General features: G+C 43.7%; 1 protein-coding gene across 1 annotated transcript; it reads right to left on the bottom strand.

The window, feature by feature from the left end:
- Positions 1–1,086: 1,086 nt before the first annotated feature.
- On the bottom strand, positions 1,087–19,411 carry LOC110533884 (amyloid protein-binding protein 2). The gene is made up of 13 exons (XM_021618461.3): positions 18,946–19,411; positions 11,041–11,129; positions 10,704–10,855; positions 10,507–10,630; positions 10,225–10,393; positions 10,037–10,126; positions 7,432–7,499; positions 7,235–7,340; positions 7,013–7,137; positions 6,551–6,636; positions 6,121–6,311; positions 5,682–5,847; positions 1,087–5,566 (listed from the first exon to the last, which is right to left on the bottom strand). The coding sequence occupies exons 1-13, from the start codon at positions 19,081–19,083 to the stop codon at positions 5,310–5,312; spliced, it is 1,761 nt and encodes a 586-aa protein (XP_021474136.1). The 5' UTR covers positions 19,084–19,411; the 3' UTR covers positions 1,087–5,309.
- Between the last annotated feature and the right edge of the window lie 2,375 nt (positions 19,412–21,786).

Raw genomic sequence — 21,786 nt, 5'->3', positions numbered from 1 at the left:
CCTATTCTCCCCTACCCCCATTTCCTCGCTCCCTTCCCAATCTCCCTTTCTTTATCCCCTTTATTTTCCTAGCTCCTTTCCTCCTTTCCTAGCTCCCTTTCCTTGCTTCCTTTTCTCTTTCCTTTAATTTCCTCATTTTATTTCCTAGAACCCTTTCCTTTCCCTATTTCATAGTTGGCAGGACGAGCAGCTGGCGAGAGCCTATTGGTTCGTTCTTACAGGCCTCGGCAGTTCCAAATCTAGCATGTATTTTTATATTTTCCATTAGGGAGCGCCTACTCTGTGAAGTGCGCATGTGCAATAACTCAATTCGCATTGCATTGATTCTGAACAACATCCTTTTTCATTTGTTTATATATATATATATATAATTTTTATTTTACTTTTGCATATTGTAAGGTGTACAAAACTTAGTAATCTCTGTTGGCAACAAATGTTCGTTTTGGGAACAGAAAACTGTTTTGAAATCAAATGTTTCATCGATGAGAAAATGAGCAGAAAGTCGGCCAAAATCCTTCTAGTTCCATCTTCTCTCACTGCCGACCACTGGGCTTCCTCTCATCACCATATTTGGTGGTGAGTGGAAACGCCAGGAGGATACTTCAGATCTATAAATCCGATTAAACATCTGGCTCATTCTATTTGTGCCACGGCTAGTAGTTAGGAAAGGAAGAAGGGAGCGAGGTAAGAAGGAAAGGAGCTAAGGAAAGGGACATATTTTCCTTCCTTGAATTAGGAAAGGATGAAAGGATGCAAATAAAGTAGGAAAGGAAGCTAGGAAAGGATGATTATAAAGGGAAATTACTATTTTACCGTTCAATTTAAATGGGGTGGGGACGTCTCAAGGATGCCGGACAGCAAGGACCGATAAAAAAGGAGTTCACATGTATGTGGTAAGGATTAACCACGGCCAGTAGATGGCGATAGTATTGGTTTAGTGACAGGCTAGTTTAAGTTACAGGCTACTACGGGGCTGCAACTGGATGCAGTTCATCAAAGCCCTTGAAATATTTCAGCAAGTTTACATAACCAAGACTTACTGACTTGAGTAAGTTTGTGTTATTGCCAAAGAATAACCGACACAGATTCATAATGTACAAACAAGTTTAATAATCATTTAATGGTGGTGCATTGCGTTACACAAGCCAAATAACGTTCATCTATCCATAAAAAAGCGCACTGTGGCACTAATGATGATGTCGACGTTTACATGTATCTTTTCAATTCATAGACATGTCAATATTCCTTCATCTTTTCAGAGCTTTGTAAAATGTTAATGAAAAAATGTACAAAAACACAGTAGTGTTGATATGAAACAAAAGGAGATTACTGAAAGTCCTTTCATTTCATATTGTTTGTGCAATTTCATTTAAAGATCCCATCCTATGACAGAATAATGGGCTGACCTGTTGCCATCTGTCTGTCACTGTTGCCATCTGTTCAAATTTAGGGGTACTGCAGAAGGCAGTACATAAAATGAAAATTATTTACATGTTCTCAGTACACACATTCCTCCAATTTCCTCTTACCTTTCTGGGTAGCCATGGATGTCATGATGAACAACCACTAAAGCCACTCTTACTAGAGGACTGTATCCACAACTATGCAGCAGGCAGTACTTCACGCAGTATACAATAAATACAATATCTCAAAAGATGAATGCACACCACAGTTCTTTAAAAACTCTGATACAGCATGTATGGAATATCTGCAATCTAGTTCTGCAAATACTTCTCTCAGAGTCATACCTAAACTCAAAATGTGTTTGTGTGTGTAACCTCTTTTAAAAACACATTTAGGGCCAGTTTCACAGACCAAGATTAAATGACTCCAGGAGTTGGGCAAATTACCTTTCGATAATAAAGACCTTAAAATTTCAAGAACATTGTTTAAGTAACTATGGATGAAATACAGGGTAGTTTCTGATGCAAACCCTTTAAAATGAAGTTTAGCCATAATGGTAGTCATAGCCAAAAGTACAATTTAGTCCAAGAGTGGGCTTAATGTAGGTCTGTGAAACTTGCCCATAGTTATACTTCTAGAATTAGACCATTTTCTATTTACATGGGAGTTTCAGAGTGAGCAACGGTTAAAATGTTAGTGTGGAAATAAATGTGCTTTACAAAAGGCTGGCGCCTTGCAATGCATGTGAGGATATAGACAGCACGTAGTAAAAACTAAATAAAAAAAGCTACATGGGCTGCATTTGCTCCAGTTTCAGTGGAAAACGTGTCTAGAAGTGATCAACTCTCAATAGATGTTCCACCTATAGCATACAAAGATGAAACTCCTGATTGAGATGCTATGCCTTGTTCCAGAGAGACGTCTTCAATTAATCTTTTAGCAGTCTTGCTGACACTGACAGACGTAAAGGACAGGGGGGGGCTCAGCCCCAAATTCATGTGTGCAGCAATCACAAATACCATCAGATATTCAGACCCAAACAGTAACATTCACCAGAAACAATTAAAGCCTTGTAAACAAAACTAGGGACATAAAGACAACCATATACCAGTCACCCCAGTTTATAAGGAGGTGGAAAACTTTTTTGAACATCCAATTTCTTAAATCTAAAATGGTTTTTATTTTCAGATGTACACAGGCAAAGCACTTGGGGATAAAAGGGTTGAAATTTGAGAATGTCCATTTGCTTCACCTGTTCAGATTTTAAGATGTCTTGTCCCTTGATCTGCCTCAGACCGGCCTTCCCTGTCACCTTCCGTCTCTAAGCTTGAACTCGGTTCATCCTAATTCATCACCCATGGTGCAATACTTTTCACAACAAAGCTGTTGAGTCAAGCTGGCTGACAAACAGTGCTGGCGGTCTTCCCTCAGAAGGACTGGGTGTCCTTGATTTGAGGACAACATGATCAGTCTTAGCTTGAAGAGACAATACATGGCCAAAAGTATGTAGACATCTGTTCGGACATCTCGTTCCAAATTCATGGGCATTAATATGGTCTCCCCTTTGCTGCTATCACAGCCTCCACTCTTCTGGGAAGGCTTTCCGCTAGATGTTGGAAAATTGCTGCGGGGACTATCTTCCATTGAGCCACAAGAGCATTAGTGAGGTCGGGCAATGATGTTGGGCGATTAGGCCTGGCTAGCAGTTGGCGTTCCAATTCATCCCAAAGGTGTTCGATGGGGTTGAGGTCAGGGCTCTGCGCAGGCCAGTCAAGTTCTTCCACGCCGATAAATACCTTGCTTTGTGCACGGGGTGCTGAAACTGGAAAGGGCTTTCCCAAACTGTTGCCACAAAGTTGGAAGCACATTAACATCTAGAATGTCATTGTATTCTGTAGCGTTAAGATTTCCCTTCACTTGAACTAAGGGGCCTGGCCCCACCACAAAAAACAGCCCCAGTTCATTATTCCTCCTCCACCAAACTTTACAGTAGGCACTATTCATTGGGGGCAGGTAGTGTTCTCCTGGCATCCACCAAACACAGATTAGTCCGTCGGACTGCCAGATGCTGAAGCATGATTCATCAATCCAGAGAACTCGTTTCCACTGCTCCAGAGTCCAATGGCGGCGAGCTTTACACCACGCCAGCCAACGCTTGGCATTTGCGCATGGTGATCTTAGGCTTGTATGCAGCTGCTCGGCCATGGAAACCCATTTCATGAAGCTTAATTTGACGAATCTCCCCGCAAACAGCTCTTGTGCGGACGTTGCTTCCAGAGGCAGTTTGGAACTCGGTAGAGAGCATTTCAACCAAGGAGATGATTTTTATGCACTACACCCTACACTCCTGTTCTGTGAGCTTGTGTGGCCAACCACTTTGCGGCTGAGCCGTTGTTGCCCCTAGACGTTTCCACTTCACAATAACAGCACTTACAGTTGACCATAGCAGCTATAGCAGGGCAGACATTTGACAAACTGACTTGTTGGAAAGGTGGCATCCTACGATGGTGCCACGTTGAAAGTCACTGAGCTTTTCAAAATGGGCCATTCTACCGCCAATGTTTGGCCTTCGAGATTACATGGCTGTGTCCTTGATTTTATACACCTATCAGCATGGGTGTAGCTGAAATAGCCAAATCCACTAATTTGAAGGGATGTCCACATAATTTTGGCCATGTAGTGCATGTCAGGTCAAACATGTGACCTTCCTGTCTCTGTCCTGTGTCGGCATATGGAAAGGAAGCATGCTAATAACCAGAGCAAGAGCACCTTGGGCTGATCGTCCTTTAAGGCTAAGGCTTGGACTTCAGTTGGACTATAACAGCACATGTAAAATTAACAGCCATGAGACAGACGTGCATGTTTAAAAGCAAGGCAATCATTTCTATTTTACCTAGTCCATACAAAATGGGGTACATCATTACTTAACGTTGCACTAGGTATCCGTTCACAAGCACTACTACCTTTACTATCTTCATTCTATAATGAAAACACGAGACCTATTCTATTGTTAACGGTGTGTTTTGAGGGTCTCAGTCCGACAGGGAGGGAGTCATCTCAATAGCAAGTTTTAGCTGACTTGTGTTTGGTTTAGCTTCATGAACTTCCTTATAAATACTTGGCATTTTAATTCCACAAAGGTACTCTAACGTACACTTTCAAATATTCCATAAGTCAGTGGTCCAACAATTGTGGAGCACAATTGTGGTCCAATTCAATACACATGCTGGTGCATTTCAAATTCATCAAATCACAGACAACCTTTAAAACGCATGCATGAAGGACTGCACCAACAACATCTTTAGAGTGAGGCAGAAACAGATGTTCCAAAAAGAAATAGAACCGAAGATTTGGTCCATGGATGAAATGGGTTGTAAACTCCCTCATGACATTAGCACAATAACAGAAGGATTGCACCCAGAAAAAGTCACTCTGGCTTTTTATAATTGACCAAAGCAAAAAGCCAAGTGGTGCTGAATCCATGCTTACAGGGGACATCAATGGTCAATAAACGGCAAGCTCTGACCAAAAATGAAGCAGAAAAAAACCCATGTACTATTCTATAAAACACTATGTTCTCATTGTCCCCCCCCCCAGTCTCAATTCCACTAACAGAAGACTGATGGTGATGAAAGTTGTGTTAGGTAATGCAAAGTGTATAGCAAGTGATTCCTCCCATCAAATGTTATCTGCAGGGTTGATCACAGGAGATCGATAAAAAGACTGGATCAGATGCATTCCACAGGCCATAGTGCATTTCCCTAAAGCCAGGTGGCCCATTGCAAGGCCAACCGTGTAACTTGATGTGGAGAGGGTGTGTTCAATAGATTTAAGCGAGCTGCGAACACCTTAGCGTTTCTATCTGCGTGTGGGCATATGTGTGTGCATGTGTCTGTGTAGGAAGCCTAAGCAGGTGGGCCAGCCCCATGGTTCTGTGACAGTAGGAAGGACTGCACCACCTCCTCTGTGGCCTGGGGGCTGGTGTTGACGTCCTCCAGGGCATCTGCCACAGCAAACTGCCGGTCCCTCAGCCGATTCCAATTGGATAAAATATTGTGGTACTCAAAGACTTTCTCATAGTTCCCCAAAGAGTTGTACAGTTTAATTAGGCCCCTGTAGTCGTATTCCAGTCCACTGTAGCCCTCGCCAAACAGCTTCTTACCTGCAGGGGAAAAGCACACATACTGGTAAGAATATTGAATAGGACAATGAGGAAGAATAGATTACAAAAGAAGAGTACAACGGTAAAATAGACCCCATCTAAACTAGTGACTGACCGATAGCGATAGAGCGCAGGTAGAGTCTCTCAGCATCTTCATACTGGTTCATGTCGTAGTTGTAGAGAGAGGCCAGGTGGCCCACAGACAGAGCCACCTCATAGTCCTCCTGACCCAGAAGCTGCTCCTTAATCTGGATAGCCTTGATGTGCATCTCCTCTGCCTCCTGAAAAACAAAAACAGATGAGACCTCTGTCATCCACAGCCTTGGGGTCTGTATACAGCTTTTCAGCTATCATTAAATCCCAGAGCCTCTGTGACATTTTAACCTACTTGGAGAGCAGATTCCTGCTCCAAAAGTGAGTCACAGGGTCCGTAAACACCGTGGAGAACATTTGGATGGCAGTTTATGATGAAAGTGTGTCACAGGTCACCTTCTGCATGCTTTCTACAGACACTTGTCTCAGGGGTTGGAAGGGAGGGATGATCTAATTCTGACCTTGAACTTCCTCATGGATTGGTAGAGGCGGCCCAGGTTGCCATAGTGTTTTGCTGTCTGAACATTAAACTCCCCGAAGGCTTTCTTGGCCAGCTGGAGGGAGGAGAGGTGGAGGTCATGGGCATCCTGGAGCAGCCTCTCCTCTGTTTCCTTGTTGTGGCAGTCAATAGCGATCTCCTCCAGGATCAGAGCTGAGTGAGCAGCACAGCACAGTCAGAAGAGGTACAGAGAGTCAGACGTACACCTCAAGTTAGTCAGGAAATGAAAGATGAAAACTGATCTAATCCAAATAACACGGACCTCTCCTCCAAAATAAAACAACTCCTCTTCAGTAATTGACTCGGCAGCAGTTGAGAATCACAGACATCATCGTGCCCATCACGGACAACGTGGGACAGGAGTAAACAGATGGTTGTGAAAGCCATTTTACCTTTGACTCTTTTGGAGGAGGCCAGCAGCAGATGATCCTCTGGGAGAATGTGAGTGATGATGTCTATGGCCCTCTCTGCGTGGAATCTGTACACAACATACCCAGGGGGCACAGCAGAGAAACAGATTTAACTCCGTGACACAGTAGCTAAAGCACAAACATTTCCTAGGAAACAAAATAAAGACAGGAACATCACTTTTGGGAGGGACACTGCAATTGGCCTGCATGAACTTCCAAATACAAGAGAGACTAAAAGTACATACATAACATCAAATGGACAACAAGTACCTTACAGCAGTGGTTCCCAACCTTTCTCAGTTACTGTACCACCAACTGAATTTTGCTCTGCCTGGAGTTCACTAGAAGTAACCCCTCATGTCCATTTTACCAGTAAAGCTATGGTCTCATGAGTCTTCAAATACCCCCTGTGGATAAGCCAAGTACCCCTGGTTGATTACTCACAGCGCGTTGTCAAATTTGCCAGAGCTGTACAGATGGACATAGGAGGAGTATGCCAGGTCCTCGTGTGCTGTGGCCACATGGATATTCTTTCCCCCGAAAACCGACTGCCGGATATCTAGAGCCGTCTGGAATATTAACACAGTTTACACACAATTAACACAATATCACACATCTGATACACCCTCTCTGCTGTCAATCGACATCTCAGACTGACTCACCCACCTGGTATATTGCAACTGATTGGCAGATGTTATCCACATTCAGCAAATAAAACCCATAATCGAGGAGAGTGTCTGAATATTTGGGATGCTTGTGTCCAAAATGCTCACTGCAGAAACAATAAGGAAACAGACATTACTGAAGGAGACAGAGACAAGGACTACAACACACAAACAACAAGTGTGGTGAATCTAACTTACCGTGCCAGGAAAACAGCATGCTTTATCAGCTGCTCTGCCTTACTGAACTCCCTCTTTACCACACAGGCCTGTTGGTCCAAACACAAAAGGCATGAAACCACACTAAGATCAAACTACTAAGGATGTGCATCTTTCCAGATGATTTGCTACATATCGAGATACAGTACATGGGCTCTGATACGATACAGGAACCATACCTTTTAGTTCGAAATGATTTCGCTAAGATTTTCATTAGAAACTGAATAGATGCGATACACTAACATTTGTTGCATAAACATTCATGCCTGGTTTCCTCCAGAGGTGATGCTTGACATTCAGGCCAAAGAGTTCAATCTTGGTTTCCTCAGACCAGAGAATCTTGTTTCCTTTAGGTGCCTTTTGGCAAACTCCAAGCGGGCTGTCATATGCCTTTTACTGAGGAGTGGCTTCCGTCTGGCCACTCTACCATAAAGGCCTGATTGGTGGAGTGCTTCAGAGATGGTTGTCCTTCTGGAAGGATCTCCCATCTCCACAGAGGAACTCTGGAGCTTTGACCATTGGGTTCTTGTCACCTCCCTGACCCCACGGTTGCTCAGTTTGGCCGGGCGGCCAGCTCTAGGAAGAGTCTTGGTGGCTCTAAACTTCTTCCATTTAAGAAGGATGGAGGTCACGGTGTTCTTGGGGACCTTCAATGCTGCAGAAATGTTTTGGTATCCTTCCTCAGGTCTGTGCCTCGACACAATATTGTCTCGGAATCCTACGGATAATAGACAGGTGTGTGCCTTTCCAAATCATGTCCAATCAATTTAAATTTACCACAGGTGGACTCCAATCAAGTTGTAGAAACATCTCAAGGATGATCCATGGAAACAGGATGCACCGGAGCTCAATTTCGAGTCTCATAGCAAAGGGTCTGAATACTTAAGCAAATAAGGTATTTTTTTATTTTTAGAAATCTGCTAACATTTCGAGAAATATGTATTTGCTTTGTTATGATGGGGAATACTTAAGTAAATTAGGTGTTTTTTATTTTTTATAATAAAATTTTTAAAAGACTTAAAACCTGTTTTTGCCTTGTCATTATGGGGTACTGTGTGTAGATTGACGAGGAAAATAATGAATGTAATCCATTTTAGAATAAGGCTGTAATGTAACAAAATGTGGAAAAAGTGAAGGGGTCCAAATACTTTCAGAATGCACTTAACAAATAAAGCTTAATGCGTGATGCATGCCATTTTAGCACTTGAATACTGAAGGTGTTCGATAAAGTGAAAAAGTTTTTAGAACTGTTGCAAATTTTAAATGAAACACATACATCTCATTTACATAAGTATTCATGCCCTCGAGTTGATACTTTGTAGAAGCACCTTTATCAGTGATTACAACTGCGAGTCTTTCTGGGTAAGTCTCTAAGAGCGTTCCACACATGGATTGTGCAACCAGTCGTTTATTTATCCTGAAAAACTCCCTAGTCCTTAACGATGACAAGCATACCCATAACATGATGCAGCCACCACTATGCTTGAAAATATGGAGAGTGGTAATTAGCAATGTGTTGTATTAGCCACAAAAACACACTTTGTATTAAGGACAAATTTGCCACAGTTGCAGTATTACTTTAGTACCTTGTTGCAAACTGGAGGCATGTTTTGGAATATTTTTTATTCTGTACAGGCTTCCTTTTTACGCTGTCATTTAGGTTAGCATTGTGGAGTAACTACAATGTTGTTGATTCATCCTCAATTTCTCCTATCACAACCATTAAAAAAGTCACCATTGGCCTCATGGTGAAATCCCTGAGTTGTTTCCTTCCTCTCCGTCAACCGAGTTAAGGATGCCTGTATCGTTGTAGTGACTGGGTGTAGATACACCATCCAAAGTATAATGAAAAACTTGACCATGCTCAAAAAGGGACACTCAATGTCTGATTTTTATTTTATAAAAAATTTTTACACTTCTACCTATAGGTACCCTTCTTTGCGAGGCAAAGCTCCCTGGTCTTTGTGGTTGAAATTCCGTGGTCGAATGAGGGGCCTTACATATAATTGTATGTGTGGGGTACAGAGATGAGGTTACCATAACAAGGGATTGAATACTTTTTTACTAAAGACATTTCAGCTTTTAATTTTTTATTAATTTGTAAAATAAATAAACATAATTCCACTTTGACTTTATGGGGTATTGTGTGTGTAGGCCAGTGATTTTTTTGTGTGAACTTAAATCATTTTTTAAATCAGGCTGTAACAACAACATTTGGAAAAAGTCAAGGGGTCTGAATACTTTCTGAAAGCACTGTATTTTTCAGAAGGTAGAATTCATGTAATAAATGTTAGTGAACCAACATAAAAAACAAATGTGAAAGCGATTTGTAACGTTTGAATTGATTTTCTGACCAATGTATGCTACATTTGGTTCGGTTTGGGGTCCTCAGACCAAAGCACTTGTATCTGGGACATATGTGTATCGATGAATCGCTACATCCCTACTAACTACAGTCCAAAGCAGTATCTATGACTAACAGAGTACTGCAGTGACTCCTGTGACAATAGTATGGGGACATCTAAAAAAGTATTTATTAATACATTCATAGACATGTCTATAACACAGGAAAAGGGAACACTCGTACCTTGGAGGCCTGTCTCAGGACATCTACCACAACTTTAACAGGCAAACCCACTGTGATTTCTTTCATTGCCTCTATGCACCACCTATAGGCCTGCAAAAGACAAAATCAGTGATGAGATCAACATGATAAACCAGAACACCAAAAGAATCTAACAGAACCAATTGACATATCTTTACCAGGCAACATACCTCATCATAGTGGCTCTTAGCAAAGAGCAGCGCACACAGCTCTCCATAGAGCGCAGCTTTGTTGGCCTGATGACCATGTTTGGCCAATTTGTCCATATACAACTGGGCCAACTTGACAGTCTCTTCACCAAGATGGTACTTGCAGTTGCCATTCCGGACATGAAGCAACCTAAGAGAAATTAGTGAATCTGGTAAGCTTTTGTGGAAAAATACAGACTAAGAGTAACCAGCCATAGAACTAGAATTGGACCCGAAAATACTAACGCTCTGTGACCCACTGACCTGACACAGCACTCCACAGCACGGTACCAGTGAAGCACCTCGTCATGCAGTGTGCACAGCTGCAGACATGACAGAAACACCTTCTCTGCATCACCATACCAGCCTGCATCAGACAGAAAGCCACCTACAGGACAGGGTCAACATTAGTACAATCAGAAACAAAATGGTAAAGAAAGTTGATGGGTGCGGGCACCTACCTAAAACAAAGCCAAACTGAATAGCCTTCTCTTTCACATGGGCATCAGACTCTGCAATGTAGGAGCAGCGGCGGCTGAAGGAGTTGGCCAGGACAGAAGCCACTTTCACCCCATGATCCATCAGGGCCTGGAAGCAATGGTGCAGGAGGTGTCTGCAGGCACATACACAAAGACCGGGCATGACGACGTGATACAACCATACATGAGAACCGGTCAAAATGCGTGACAATGACATTCAAGGTTCTCTCAAGGATCATCATATCCCTTTTGCTTCACATGATCATGAAGTCAGATTACCATACAGAATATGAAATATATATACACACAGACAAAGTACCTTTTGTCAGATGCTCTTAGAACTTTGGCAAACACCTCCAGCTCACAGAACTCCCCTCCCAGCTGGCAGAGCCGACCCTGCTGGTACAGCTGGAGAAACATGAAGACAAGGTTAGGATAGCAAAAAAGGGACAGGAGTGTCAGAAGCTAGGTTTCCATCCAACTGGTCACAGATTTTCATGCGAATATTCTAAAATCTGCATAAAGAAAATGTGCGCATTTTCACACCAGTGGCGTTTCCGAAATATGGAAACACATTTTTGCGTACACTTACATTTTCAACTCAACCGATAGTTTTGTCTCAAAAAGTTGCGTTAAATAGCAAACGTGTCTACTCTGGTCTTGGCACGTGTGCTCTGGCCAACAGCTCGCAGATACAGTGCAGGTAAGCTGTGTGGGTACAGTGGTGGTAGACTGTGTGGGTACAGTGGTGGTAGACTGTGTGGGTAGGCTAGCTTACATTATGAGATTATTATGGATAAGAGCGAGAATATTTTTTATTTGTCAAAACAGCAGTCATGTATCATCATGTCACCAGAATAAGACCCTGAATATTTATTGTAAAGGAGCATCAAGATCACAGTGCACTTTCATCACCCTGTGGAAAGTGGTTAGCTTAGCTGCCTGGCAAGCTAGCTAGCTAGCTAGCTAGCATGGTAACAGTACAGTAACATTACAGTAGCTCTAACATTTGTTTTCATGGGTAAGAGAACTGTCAAAGTTGGTGAGAGCCAAAATATCATGCAATCTGCTAACGTTAACAAGGTTATTGCCCATTTGGGTGAATCATTTTCAGCTAGCTACGTTTGTTGGCTAGCTAGCCATGTATAAACAGCTTACAATATTAAGTTAGATTATGCTTTGATATCAAGGGGACAAACTTCTAGTTATAAACAGCTTTAGCGAATGTAACTTACACATATATGTAATGGTTAATTAATTAAAAATCAGTCAGTCCATGATATAGCCTAGCTTACAAATTTGCAATGAGCCTACTTGCTTGAATACGGACTTGTTTTCCAATAACACAGTGTATTATTTTAGGCTGACTGCATTAGCCTAGTTCACATTAGGTTTGCTATGTCTTGCTAATTGTTCTTGTGGTAGTGTGATACATTCATCCTGTTGGTTCCAGATGCCTAAAAAGACCCATAAGCCCTATAAGTGAATGTCCTGCTTGCAGACACTTGCCACCACAGGGGTTTGGCCTTCCCGATGCAGGCAACAGGCCAGCTCCGAGGCAGAAGTGGTATGACCTCTAAGAAGGCATGTATTATGACAAAAAGTTAAATAGCAAAACATGCATAGGCCTGTGACATTTGAACTGTGTGTTCATCTAGAAAACATACCGTTTTACACTACATGACCAAAAGTATGTCGACACCTACTCGTCGAACATCTCATTCCAAATTCATGGGCATTAATACGGAGTTGTTCCTCTCTTTGCTGCTATAACAGCCTCCACTCTTCTGAGAAGGCTTTCCACTACATGTTGGGGACTTGATTCCATCAGCCACAAGAGCATTAGTGAGGCTGGCGGCTGATATTGGGCGATAAGGCCTGGCTCACAATTGGAGTTCCAATTCTTCCCAAAGGTGTTTGATGGGGTTGAGGTCAGGGCTCTGCGCATGCCAGTCAAGTTCTTCCACACCGATCGACAAACCATTTCTGTAAAGACGTCGCTTTGTGCACGGGTGCATGCTGAAACCTGTAAGGGCCTTCCCCTTACTGTTGCCACAAAGTTGGAAGCACAGACTCGTCTAGAATGTCACTGAATTATGTAGCGTTAAGATTTCCCTTCACTGGAACTAAGGGTCCTAGACCGAACCACGAAAAACAACCCCAGACCATTATTCCTCCTTCACCAAACTTTACAGTTGGCACTATGCATTGGGGCAGGTAGTGTTCGCCTGGCATCTGCCAAACCCAGATTAGTCAGTCAGACTGCCGGATGGTGAAGCGTGATTCATCACTCCAGAAAATGCATTTCGTCTGCTCCAGAATCCAATGTCGTCGAGCTTTACACCACTCCAGCAGACACTTGGCATTGCGCATGTTGATCTTAAGCTTGTGTGCGGCTTCTTGGCCACAGAAACCAATTTCATGCAGATCCCGACAAACAGTTATTGTGCTGACGGTGCATCCAGAGGCAGTTTGGAACTCGGTAGTGAGTGCTGCAAACGAGGACAGACTGTTTTTACGTGCTACGCACTTCAGCGGTCCCGTTCTGTGAGCTTGTGTGGCCTACCACTTTCCTGCTGAGCCGTTGATGCTGCTAGACGTTTCCATTTCACAATAACAGCACTTACAGTAAACCGGGGCAGCTCTAGCAGGGCAGAAATGTGATGAACTGACTTGTGGCAACGTCATAGGATGCCACCTTTCCAACGTCTTCAGTAAGGCCATTCTACTGTCAATGTTTGTCTATGGAAATTGCATGGCTGGGTGGGGGGAATTAATAAAGCTTACAGGCTAAAACATGTATTCACTTTCCTGATAAATTAAAATGAGGTACCATACTATCTAGTAATGTCCCGTCTATATTTTAAGCAGGTCTCGCCAATGAACCTGCTGGGCCAACACCTACAGCACCCCCAGCGTCTGTATCTGCTGTTCAGACTCCTCCATTGAGGACCGCATTGAACTTGTTGTCAATGGTAAATATTACATTTTTTGGCATATTTTTTTCACAATTACTATGGCTCTGCTGCCATGACAGAACATTGATTCAGATAATCCTTTTGACAGGTGACCTGGTTTCCTTCTTTCATCATTGTGTCCATTCAGTTTCTCTCTCTCTTTTGCAGTTCAAGAAAAGAAAAGAAAAGCACCCAATGTCACAGGAAAGCCCAAAAGATCATTAAGGACAACAACCACCCGAGCCACTGCCTGTTCATCCTGTTGTCATCCAGAAGGCGGGGTCAGTACAGGTGCATCAAAGCAGGGACCGAGACTGAAAAACAGCTTCTCTCAAGGCCATCAGTCTGTTAAATAGCCATCACTAGCACAGAGAGACTGCTGCCTACATACAGACTTGAAATCATTGGCCACTTTAATAATGCCACTTAAATAATGTTGACATATTTTGCATTACTCATCTAATATGTATATACTGTATTCTATTCTACTGTATCTTAGGTCTATGCCGCTCTGACATTGCTCGTCCATATATTCTTATTCCATTCCTTTACGTAAATTTGTGTGTATTGGGTATATGTTGTGAAATTGTTAGATATTACTTGTTAGATATCGCTGCAGTCGGAACTAGAAGTACAAGCATTTCGCTACACTAGCAATAACATCTGCTAAATACGTTTATGTGACCAATAAAATTTGATTGGTTTTTATAACAGTACAACCTTAAAAATGTAATTTTTTTTAACTGACACTAGATGTCTGTAGCCTGGCCAAGTTGTCTACAGCCTCTGAGTGTCCCCGCCCATAGACAACGTCTGCAAGTGCGCCAAACCGCTGTCTGCGAGTGGCCTTTTACTTACTACATCATGTACCGTGATCCTTTTAGAACTAACATTCATCAAAACATTTGATTTGTTTTTTTGTTTTAAATCTCACATGACCGTATTGTCAGGGTTCATATAAAAAAAATGTCCTTCTTTCCTTCCTTTATCATTCCAGCATGACATGCCTAGGAAGTCTGTTGGGGTAAAAATGATATACACTTGAGTGTACAAAACATTAAGAACACCTGCTGTTTCCATGACAAACTGACCAGGTGAAAGCTCTGATCCCTTATTGATGTAACCTATTAAATCCAATTCAATCAGTGTAGATGAAGGGGAGGAGACCGGTTACATAAGGATTTTTAAGCATTGAGACAGATTGTGTATGTGTGCCACTCAGAGGGTGAATGGGCAGACAAAAGATTGAAGTACCTTTGAACAGGGTATGGTAGTAGGTGTGAGGCGCACCAGTTTGAGTTTGTCAAGAACTAAAACGCTGCTGGGTTCTCACGCTCAACAGTGTCCCGTGTGTATCAAGAATGGTCCACCATTCTTGACATCCTGCCAATTTGAAAAGATCATGAGAAACCCGGGCCAGCATCCCTGTGGAACACTTAACACCTTGTAGTCCATGCCCTGATATATTGAGGCTGTTCTGAGGGCAAAAGGTGGTGCAACTCAATATTAAGAAGGTGTTCTTAATGCTTTGTCCACTCAGTGTAGCTTATTCTTGAGCTGGGCTCAAGACAAAATTGTCCCAATACCAAATTGGTATTAGCAAACTTATATAATTTCAAACTTTACATTTCTCTAATATACGCTAACTAACGTAATGAACGATATCAGCCAAATGCATGCGATAAGTGATCGGTATGGTCGGTGATCATTTTTAGTGTATCGTGCCAGCTATAGCTTAACCTGTCAAGAGCTTGTTTGATTACATATTTGTTTTTAATGCGGTTTACGTTCAAATCATTTTCATAATAAATCGTATACCTTTTCCTGTTTCTCCCCAGCCCTGCTACGGGGCTCTGTGAAGACCACCTCACCTTTCTCCCCAGCCCTGCTACGGGGCTCTGTGAAGACCACCTCGCCCCTTCTCCCCAGCCCTGCTACGGGGCTCTGTGAAGACCACCTCACCTTTCTCCCCAGCCCTGCTACGGGGCTCTGTGAAGACCACCTCGCCCCTTCTCCCCAGCCCTGCTACGGGGCTCTGTGAAGACCACCTCGCCCCTTCTCCCCAGCCCTGCTACGGGGCTCTGTGAAGACCACCTCGCCCCTTCTCCCCAGCCCTGCTACGGGGCTCTGTGAAGACCACCTCGCCCCTTCTCCCCAGCCCTGCTACGGGGCTCTGTGAAGACCACCTCACCTTTCTCCCCAGCCCTGCTACGGGGCTCTGTGAAGACCACCTCGCCCCTTCTCCCCAGCCCTGCTACGGGGCTCTGTGAAGACCACCTCACCCTTCTCCCCAGCCCTGCTACGGGGCTCTGTGAAGACCACATCGCCCTTCTCCCCAGCCCTGCTACGGGGCTCTGTGAAGACCACCTCACCCTTCTCCCCAGCCCTGCTACGGGGCTCTGTGAAGACCACATCGCCCTTCTCCCCAGCCCTGCTACGGGGCTCTGTGAAGACCACATCGCCCTTCTCCCCAGCCCTGCTACGGGGCTCTGTGAAGACCACATCGCCCTTCTCCCCAGCCCTGCTACGGGGCTCTGTGAAGACCACCTCACCCTTCTCCCCAGCCCTGCTACGGGGCTCTGTGAAGACCACCTCGCCTTTCTCCCCAGCCCTGCTACAGGCCTCTGAAGACCACCTCGCCTTTCTCCCCAGCCCTGCTACGGGGCTCTGTGAAGACCACCTCGCCTTTCTCCCCAGCCCTGCTACGGGGCTCTGTGAAGACCACCTCACCCTTCTCCCCAGCCCTGCTGCGGGGCTCTGTGAAGACCACCTTGGCTTTCTCCCCAGCCCTGCTATGGGCCTCTGTGAAGACCACATCGCCCTTCTCCCCGACTCCCTCTGCTACAGCCTGCGTGAAGACCACCACTGCCTCTGCTGTCTCTCAGGGAACTGAGCGCTCTGCTATAGCCTCTGTAAAGGCACCCTCATGCTTTTGAATAGATTGTGCATATATTATGACAACATTGTGACATTTCTCCATTTTTAAGGTTGGTCGAGCACACTATTTGTCTTGAGGCATGCCGAAGTTGGTAGCCGAGGTCAACTTTTGGGATTCTTCCGTAGTCTGTCATTCAACAAGAGACGACTCGTACCACTTTTTCAAGCGAAGGTCTTTTAAGGGAGTATGCAAGAATACTTGGTCGGTTAGGCTAGCCGCCAGCCAAACTGAAGCATGCCGACGCCTAAAGTGCTCTCCTCTGCTATAGCCTCTAAGACATACCAAACTGTAATTTCTTAACCAATTTCATGATATACATTAAAACATTGCAGAAACAAAACTGCGCATCAGTGTATTGATATGATGAAGATATTGTGAGTAATATTACATTTGTCTTGTTTTGCTTTTTATTTTATTTTCAGGAGAGCTGATTGGTGTGGACTACCTGCTCAGGCAGACTGGGAAGGACATGGACCCCCCCCCTGACTTGGAGGAGACTGATTTTGAGAACTATGCAACGGACCCCACAGTTGGTAGTCTTCTGGATGACTTCACCACCACTGCTGATGATTTCTCTGCTCCTAGCCCCACCCAGGATGCTCCCACTACAGTCCAACCTGCTTCCTCCAGTGCCACGTCTGCTGCCACCAGTACCTGGCCTGCTTCACCCACAGCCCAGTCTGCTGCCACCAGTACCTGGCCTGCTTCACCCACAGCCCAGTCTGCTGCCACCAGTACCTGGCCTGCTTCACCCACAGCCCAGTCTGCTGCCACCAGTACCTGGCCTGCTTCACCCACAGCCCAGTCTGCTGCCACCAGTACCTGGCCTGCTTCACCCACAGCCCAGTCTGCTGCCAGCCAACTCCACCCATGCAAAAAAACTGATTGTTTGAGAAGTGTCAACACATCAATAGTTTCCATATTAGACTCTGCTGTACTGTAGTCCTTTTTTATCTTATTTCTACAACCAGGGGTTTGATTCAATCAGATCAAGCATTAACCCAATGTTGCTCATGTGTCACAAACCACTCCCTTCTTTATTATCCTTACCACATTAGAAGTTCAAAACAGAGTTAGAAAGTGTAGGCTATTGCATAATTTTCATGTTAATTTGGATGGGGGGACTTAAAGCCTATCAGTCTAGTCGGGAGTAGGGCCTATAGCCTACAATAGAACATCACGTATTTCAGTGTTTCTAACGCGGCTGCATGGGATTTGTTGAATATAAAGTTGGCTGGTTTTGTTGCATTCAAGGTGATAAGGTAACAAGGTTCTGCTTGTGAATTTGACAGCTCTAACACAGTTTCACCTCCGATACCGCCAAAACAACCGCTATGCTGGTGTTGACCAACACTAATCTGATTAAATCGAGCTCTAGAACTTTTCGATTGAGTTTTTTTCCCCTCTGTTTGCATGGATGTTGTCATATGTTTGGTTCCGATTGTGTCATTCACTCAGAATCAGGCAGTGCCATACCCACTCATTACTTTGGGTCCCTAGGGGCTGTGTGTGTGTGTGACATTTCACATTAATAAACATGTTTCTATATTTCAACCAATTATTTGAATGACTTTTGATTGTAGGTCAATCATTATTCACTTTAAATAACTGACATACGTGGCTCTGACTAAATGTTCATAGATGTGATGTATTTATAAATACATCAGGTAATACGCAGTCCACAAGACACTGCAACAGATAACTGATCATTTAAGATACTAATTGCATAAACAAGGTTGCGGGAGTACTGTACATAATAAACCAACCTCATTAGAACACACACACACACATATACATATATACATGGTTGTTTTGGTGTTTTGGTGTTTGTTTAGAAACGTTATTTCTGGCCGAGGCAGGATTCGACCTGGAGACCTTCGGGTCCTCTCTTCCCCTTCCTTAATTAAAAAACTACATTTTCATTTTTCCCCCAGCTTACCACAATAAATAAATGAATAATAAAACACTTACATTATGACGAAGCCTCAATTTTAAAAATGTTTTCTTTTTCTTCTCCCCCTTAAGATACCATCGTTCCCCAGCTTTGGTGTTTGTAACACCAGAATAGTGGGTTCGATTCCTGGGACCACCCACATTTAAAAATGTATACACGCATGACTGCAAGTCGCTCTGGATAAAAGTGTCTGCTAAATGGAATATATTGTTGTTAACCTTTTAAGCAGGATAGCTAGCAAGCAAGTTAATCAGCTGATTTGCTTTGCAAAGAGTTTGCAACGTTAGCTGTAACGTTAAGTGGCTAGCTAAAACGAATCAACTCGGGAACATCACATTGTATAACGTTAGTTAGCAAACTAGACTAATAACTTACCTTGTAATACACATCAAATTGAATATTTTCAGGGAGGGAACGAATATCTCTTCGCGATCGACTGTAATTGTCCACCACTGCTGATATAGCAGTGTTGTACAGTGTCTCTGGGATCCATTCGAGCTCCAAGGCCGCCATGTTGTTTTCCTTTTCTCCAGCCAATAACACCCCCTCTGCTCGATCGACGGTCGGTAGCTAGCTAACCACCTTGCCAAGTTTAAACTCCTTTTCTTGTACCTTCTCATGTAACAAAACAGTTTTGACTGTCTCATCTGGTTAAGCACCAGCATTAACCATCGGCCATGTTCCTAGGATACGCACTGAACCAGTGCAGTCTGCCCGAAGGTCTATCTCTGCCCCCACCCTGTTTTTCACACTCGGGGTCTGATTCGCCGGAGTCAAATGTACTTCGCTTCGTTCCTGAGGGAGTTTGATTAATTGAACCCGCACCCGTTCATACCTGAAGCGAACATCTACGCCGCTCGGTCGTTTTCAAAGGCAGCATGATTTCATTTTTGTATTTTTTATGTAACCTTTATTTAACTAGGCAAGTCAGTTAAAGAACAAATTCTTATTTACAATTACGCCCAATGACAGCCTACCAAAAGGCAAAAGGCCTCCTGCAGGGACTAGGGCTGGGATTGAAAATAAAATATAAATAAAATATAAAATATAGGACAAAACACACATCACGACAAGAGAGATAACACAACACTACATAAAGAGAGACCTAAGACAACGACATAGCAAGGCAGCAACACATGACAACAACATGGTAGCAACACAACATGGTAGCAGCATAAAACATGTTACAAACATTGTTGGGCACAGACAACAGCACAAAGGGCAAGAAGGTAGAGATAACAATAAATCACGCAAAGCAGGACAACTGTCAGTAAGAGTGTCCATGATTGAGTCATTGAATGAAGACATTGAGATAAAACTGTCCAGTTTGACTGTTTGTTGCAGCTCGTTCCAGTAGCTAGCTGCAGTGAACTGAAAAGATGAGCGACCCAGAGATGTGTGTGCTTTGGGGACCTTTAACAGAATGTGACTGGCTGAACAGGTGTTGTATGTGGAGGATGAGGGCTGCAGTAGATAACTCAGATAGGGAGGGATTGAGGTCTAAGAAGGTTTTATAAATAAGCATCAACCAGTGGGTCTTGTGACGGGTGTACAGAGATACAGACCAGTTTACATAGGATTATAGAGTGCAGTGATGTGTCCTATAAGTAGCATTGGTGGCAAATCTGATGGCCGAATGGTAAAGAACATCTAGCCGCTCGAGAGCACCCTTACCTGTCGATCTATAAATTATGTCTCCGTAATCTAAAACGGTTAGGATGGTAATTTGAATCAGGGTTAGTTTGGCAGCTGGAGTGTTAAGAGGAGTGATTCTAGAACCAAGTCTAGATTTAACTTTAGCCTGCAGGTTTGATATGTGCTGAGAAGGTCAGTGTACCATCTTGCCATACTCCCAAGTACTTGTATGAGGTGACTACCTCAAGCTCTAAACCCTCAAAGGTAGTAATCACACCTGTTGGGAGAGGGACATTCTTCTTTTCCAAACCACATGACCTTTGTTTTGGATGTGTTCATAACAAGGTTAAGGGTAGAGAAAGCTTGTTGTTCACTAAGAAAGCTTTGTTGTAGAGCATTTAACACAACATTTGGGGAGGGGCCAGCTGAGTATAAGACTGTATCATCTGCATATAAATGGATGAGAGAGCTTCCTACTGCCTGAGCTATGTTGGTGATGTAAATTTAGAAGAATGTGGGGCCTAGGATCAAGCCTTGGGGTTCTCCCTTGGTGACAGGCAGCAGTGGCTGAGACAGCAGATGTCCTGACTTTATTCATTGCGCTCTTTGAGAGAGGTAGTTAGCAAACCAGGTCAGGTCATGGGAAAAAGAGGAAGACACATCTGGGATAGTCGCATTAGAAGGGGTGGGAGATGAGGAAATGTTGGAATCCTGTCATCATGATGGTGATTAAAGAGCTCAGCCATGTGCTTCTTGTCAGTAACAACCACATCATCAACATTAAGGGACATGGGCAGCTGTGAGGAGGTTTTATTCTCCAGGTCTTTAACTGTTTTCCAGAACACCTTGGGGTTGGACCCACAGAGAGAACTGCTCCTTAAAGTAACTAACTGATGCATCATTCAGAAACAAACATCTCCTTTCCAAAAAATATATTATCTTATTTTCAAACTAGTTTTCATTGGGAAGGCAGATATACTTTATTTTTTTATGAAAAGCAATCACTTTTGCATGTGAAAACAGAATCCTACTCGTTACTCATTATGCGTGCTTAACCTACTTCACTTTTGTTTTGAGCCGACATCGCCGTCGGCCAAAATCGGGCACCTGGCTCGCGCAAGGGAGGCAGCAAGTATCCCAACCGGATGCAGTCAACGCTAACCCGGTTCGCCCTGCGCATTAATCGAATCCCCTCACTGCTGCGCAGATGATGATCCCGTCACAGGTTTCTGTCGATAGACCGGGGTAGACCGTACTCTTGCTAATGATGTATTCAAGTGCTTGTCGGAACTTGAAAACTCTGAAATGTCCAATTTGCTAACTTGTTGTAGTTATACACGTGCCGCGTTCAACCAGTTAGCAATCGGACACTTCAGAGCTTCCGACAAGTGCGTGAAGGCGGCATAAAACCAGCGTTGCTGTGTAGTCACGTGGGTCAGTCAGGCTGCTAGGTAGACTGTACTGGAACGTCAGCTGTATGCTATCTTGCCAAAGAGATCGCAAACTCTGATCTGGCGATGCGAGAAGATGGAAGTGGAATGTATGTGGTGTTTTCTAAATGCATCCAAAATACTTGCTCTA

The sequence above is a fragment of the Oncorhynchus mykiss genome, chromosome 10 (genome assembly GCF_057628025.1).
Source record: "Oncorhynchus mykiss isolate SJ-2025 chromosome 10, ASM5762802v1, whole genome shotgun sequence".
NCBI classification, from domain to species: domain Eukaryota; kingdom Metazoa; phylum Chordata; class Actinopteri; order Salmoniformes; family Salmonidae; genus Oncorhynchus; species Oncorhynchus mykiss.
Note: the sequence above shows the minus strand (reverse complement) of the source record. Positions and strands in the feature narration are given on the sequence as shown.

What these genes read in the sequence shown, in the direction of transcription:
- LOC110533884 (XM_021618461.3), bottom strand. Translation starts at nt 19,083, where the DNA reads ATGGCGGCCTTGGAGCTCGAATGGATCCCAGAGACACTGTACAACACT. An exon ending in AATCAGTTGCAATATACCAG is followed by an intron (nt 7,138 to 7,234) that starts GTGGGTGAGTCA and finishes TTAATATTCCAG; the next exon opens with ACGGCTCTAGATATCCGGCA. An exon ending in GGCAAATTTGACAACGCGCT is followed by an intron (nt 6,637 to 7,012) that starts GTGAGTAATCAA and finishes TGTTGTGTACAG; the next exon opens with ATTCCACGCAGAGAGGGCCA.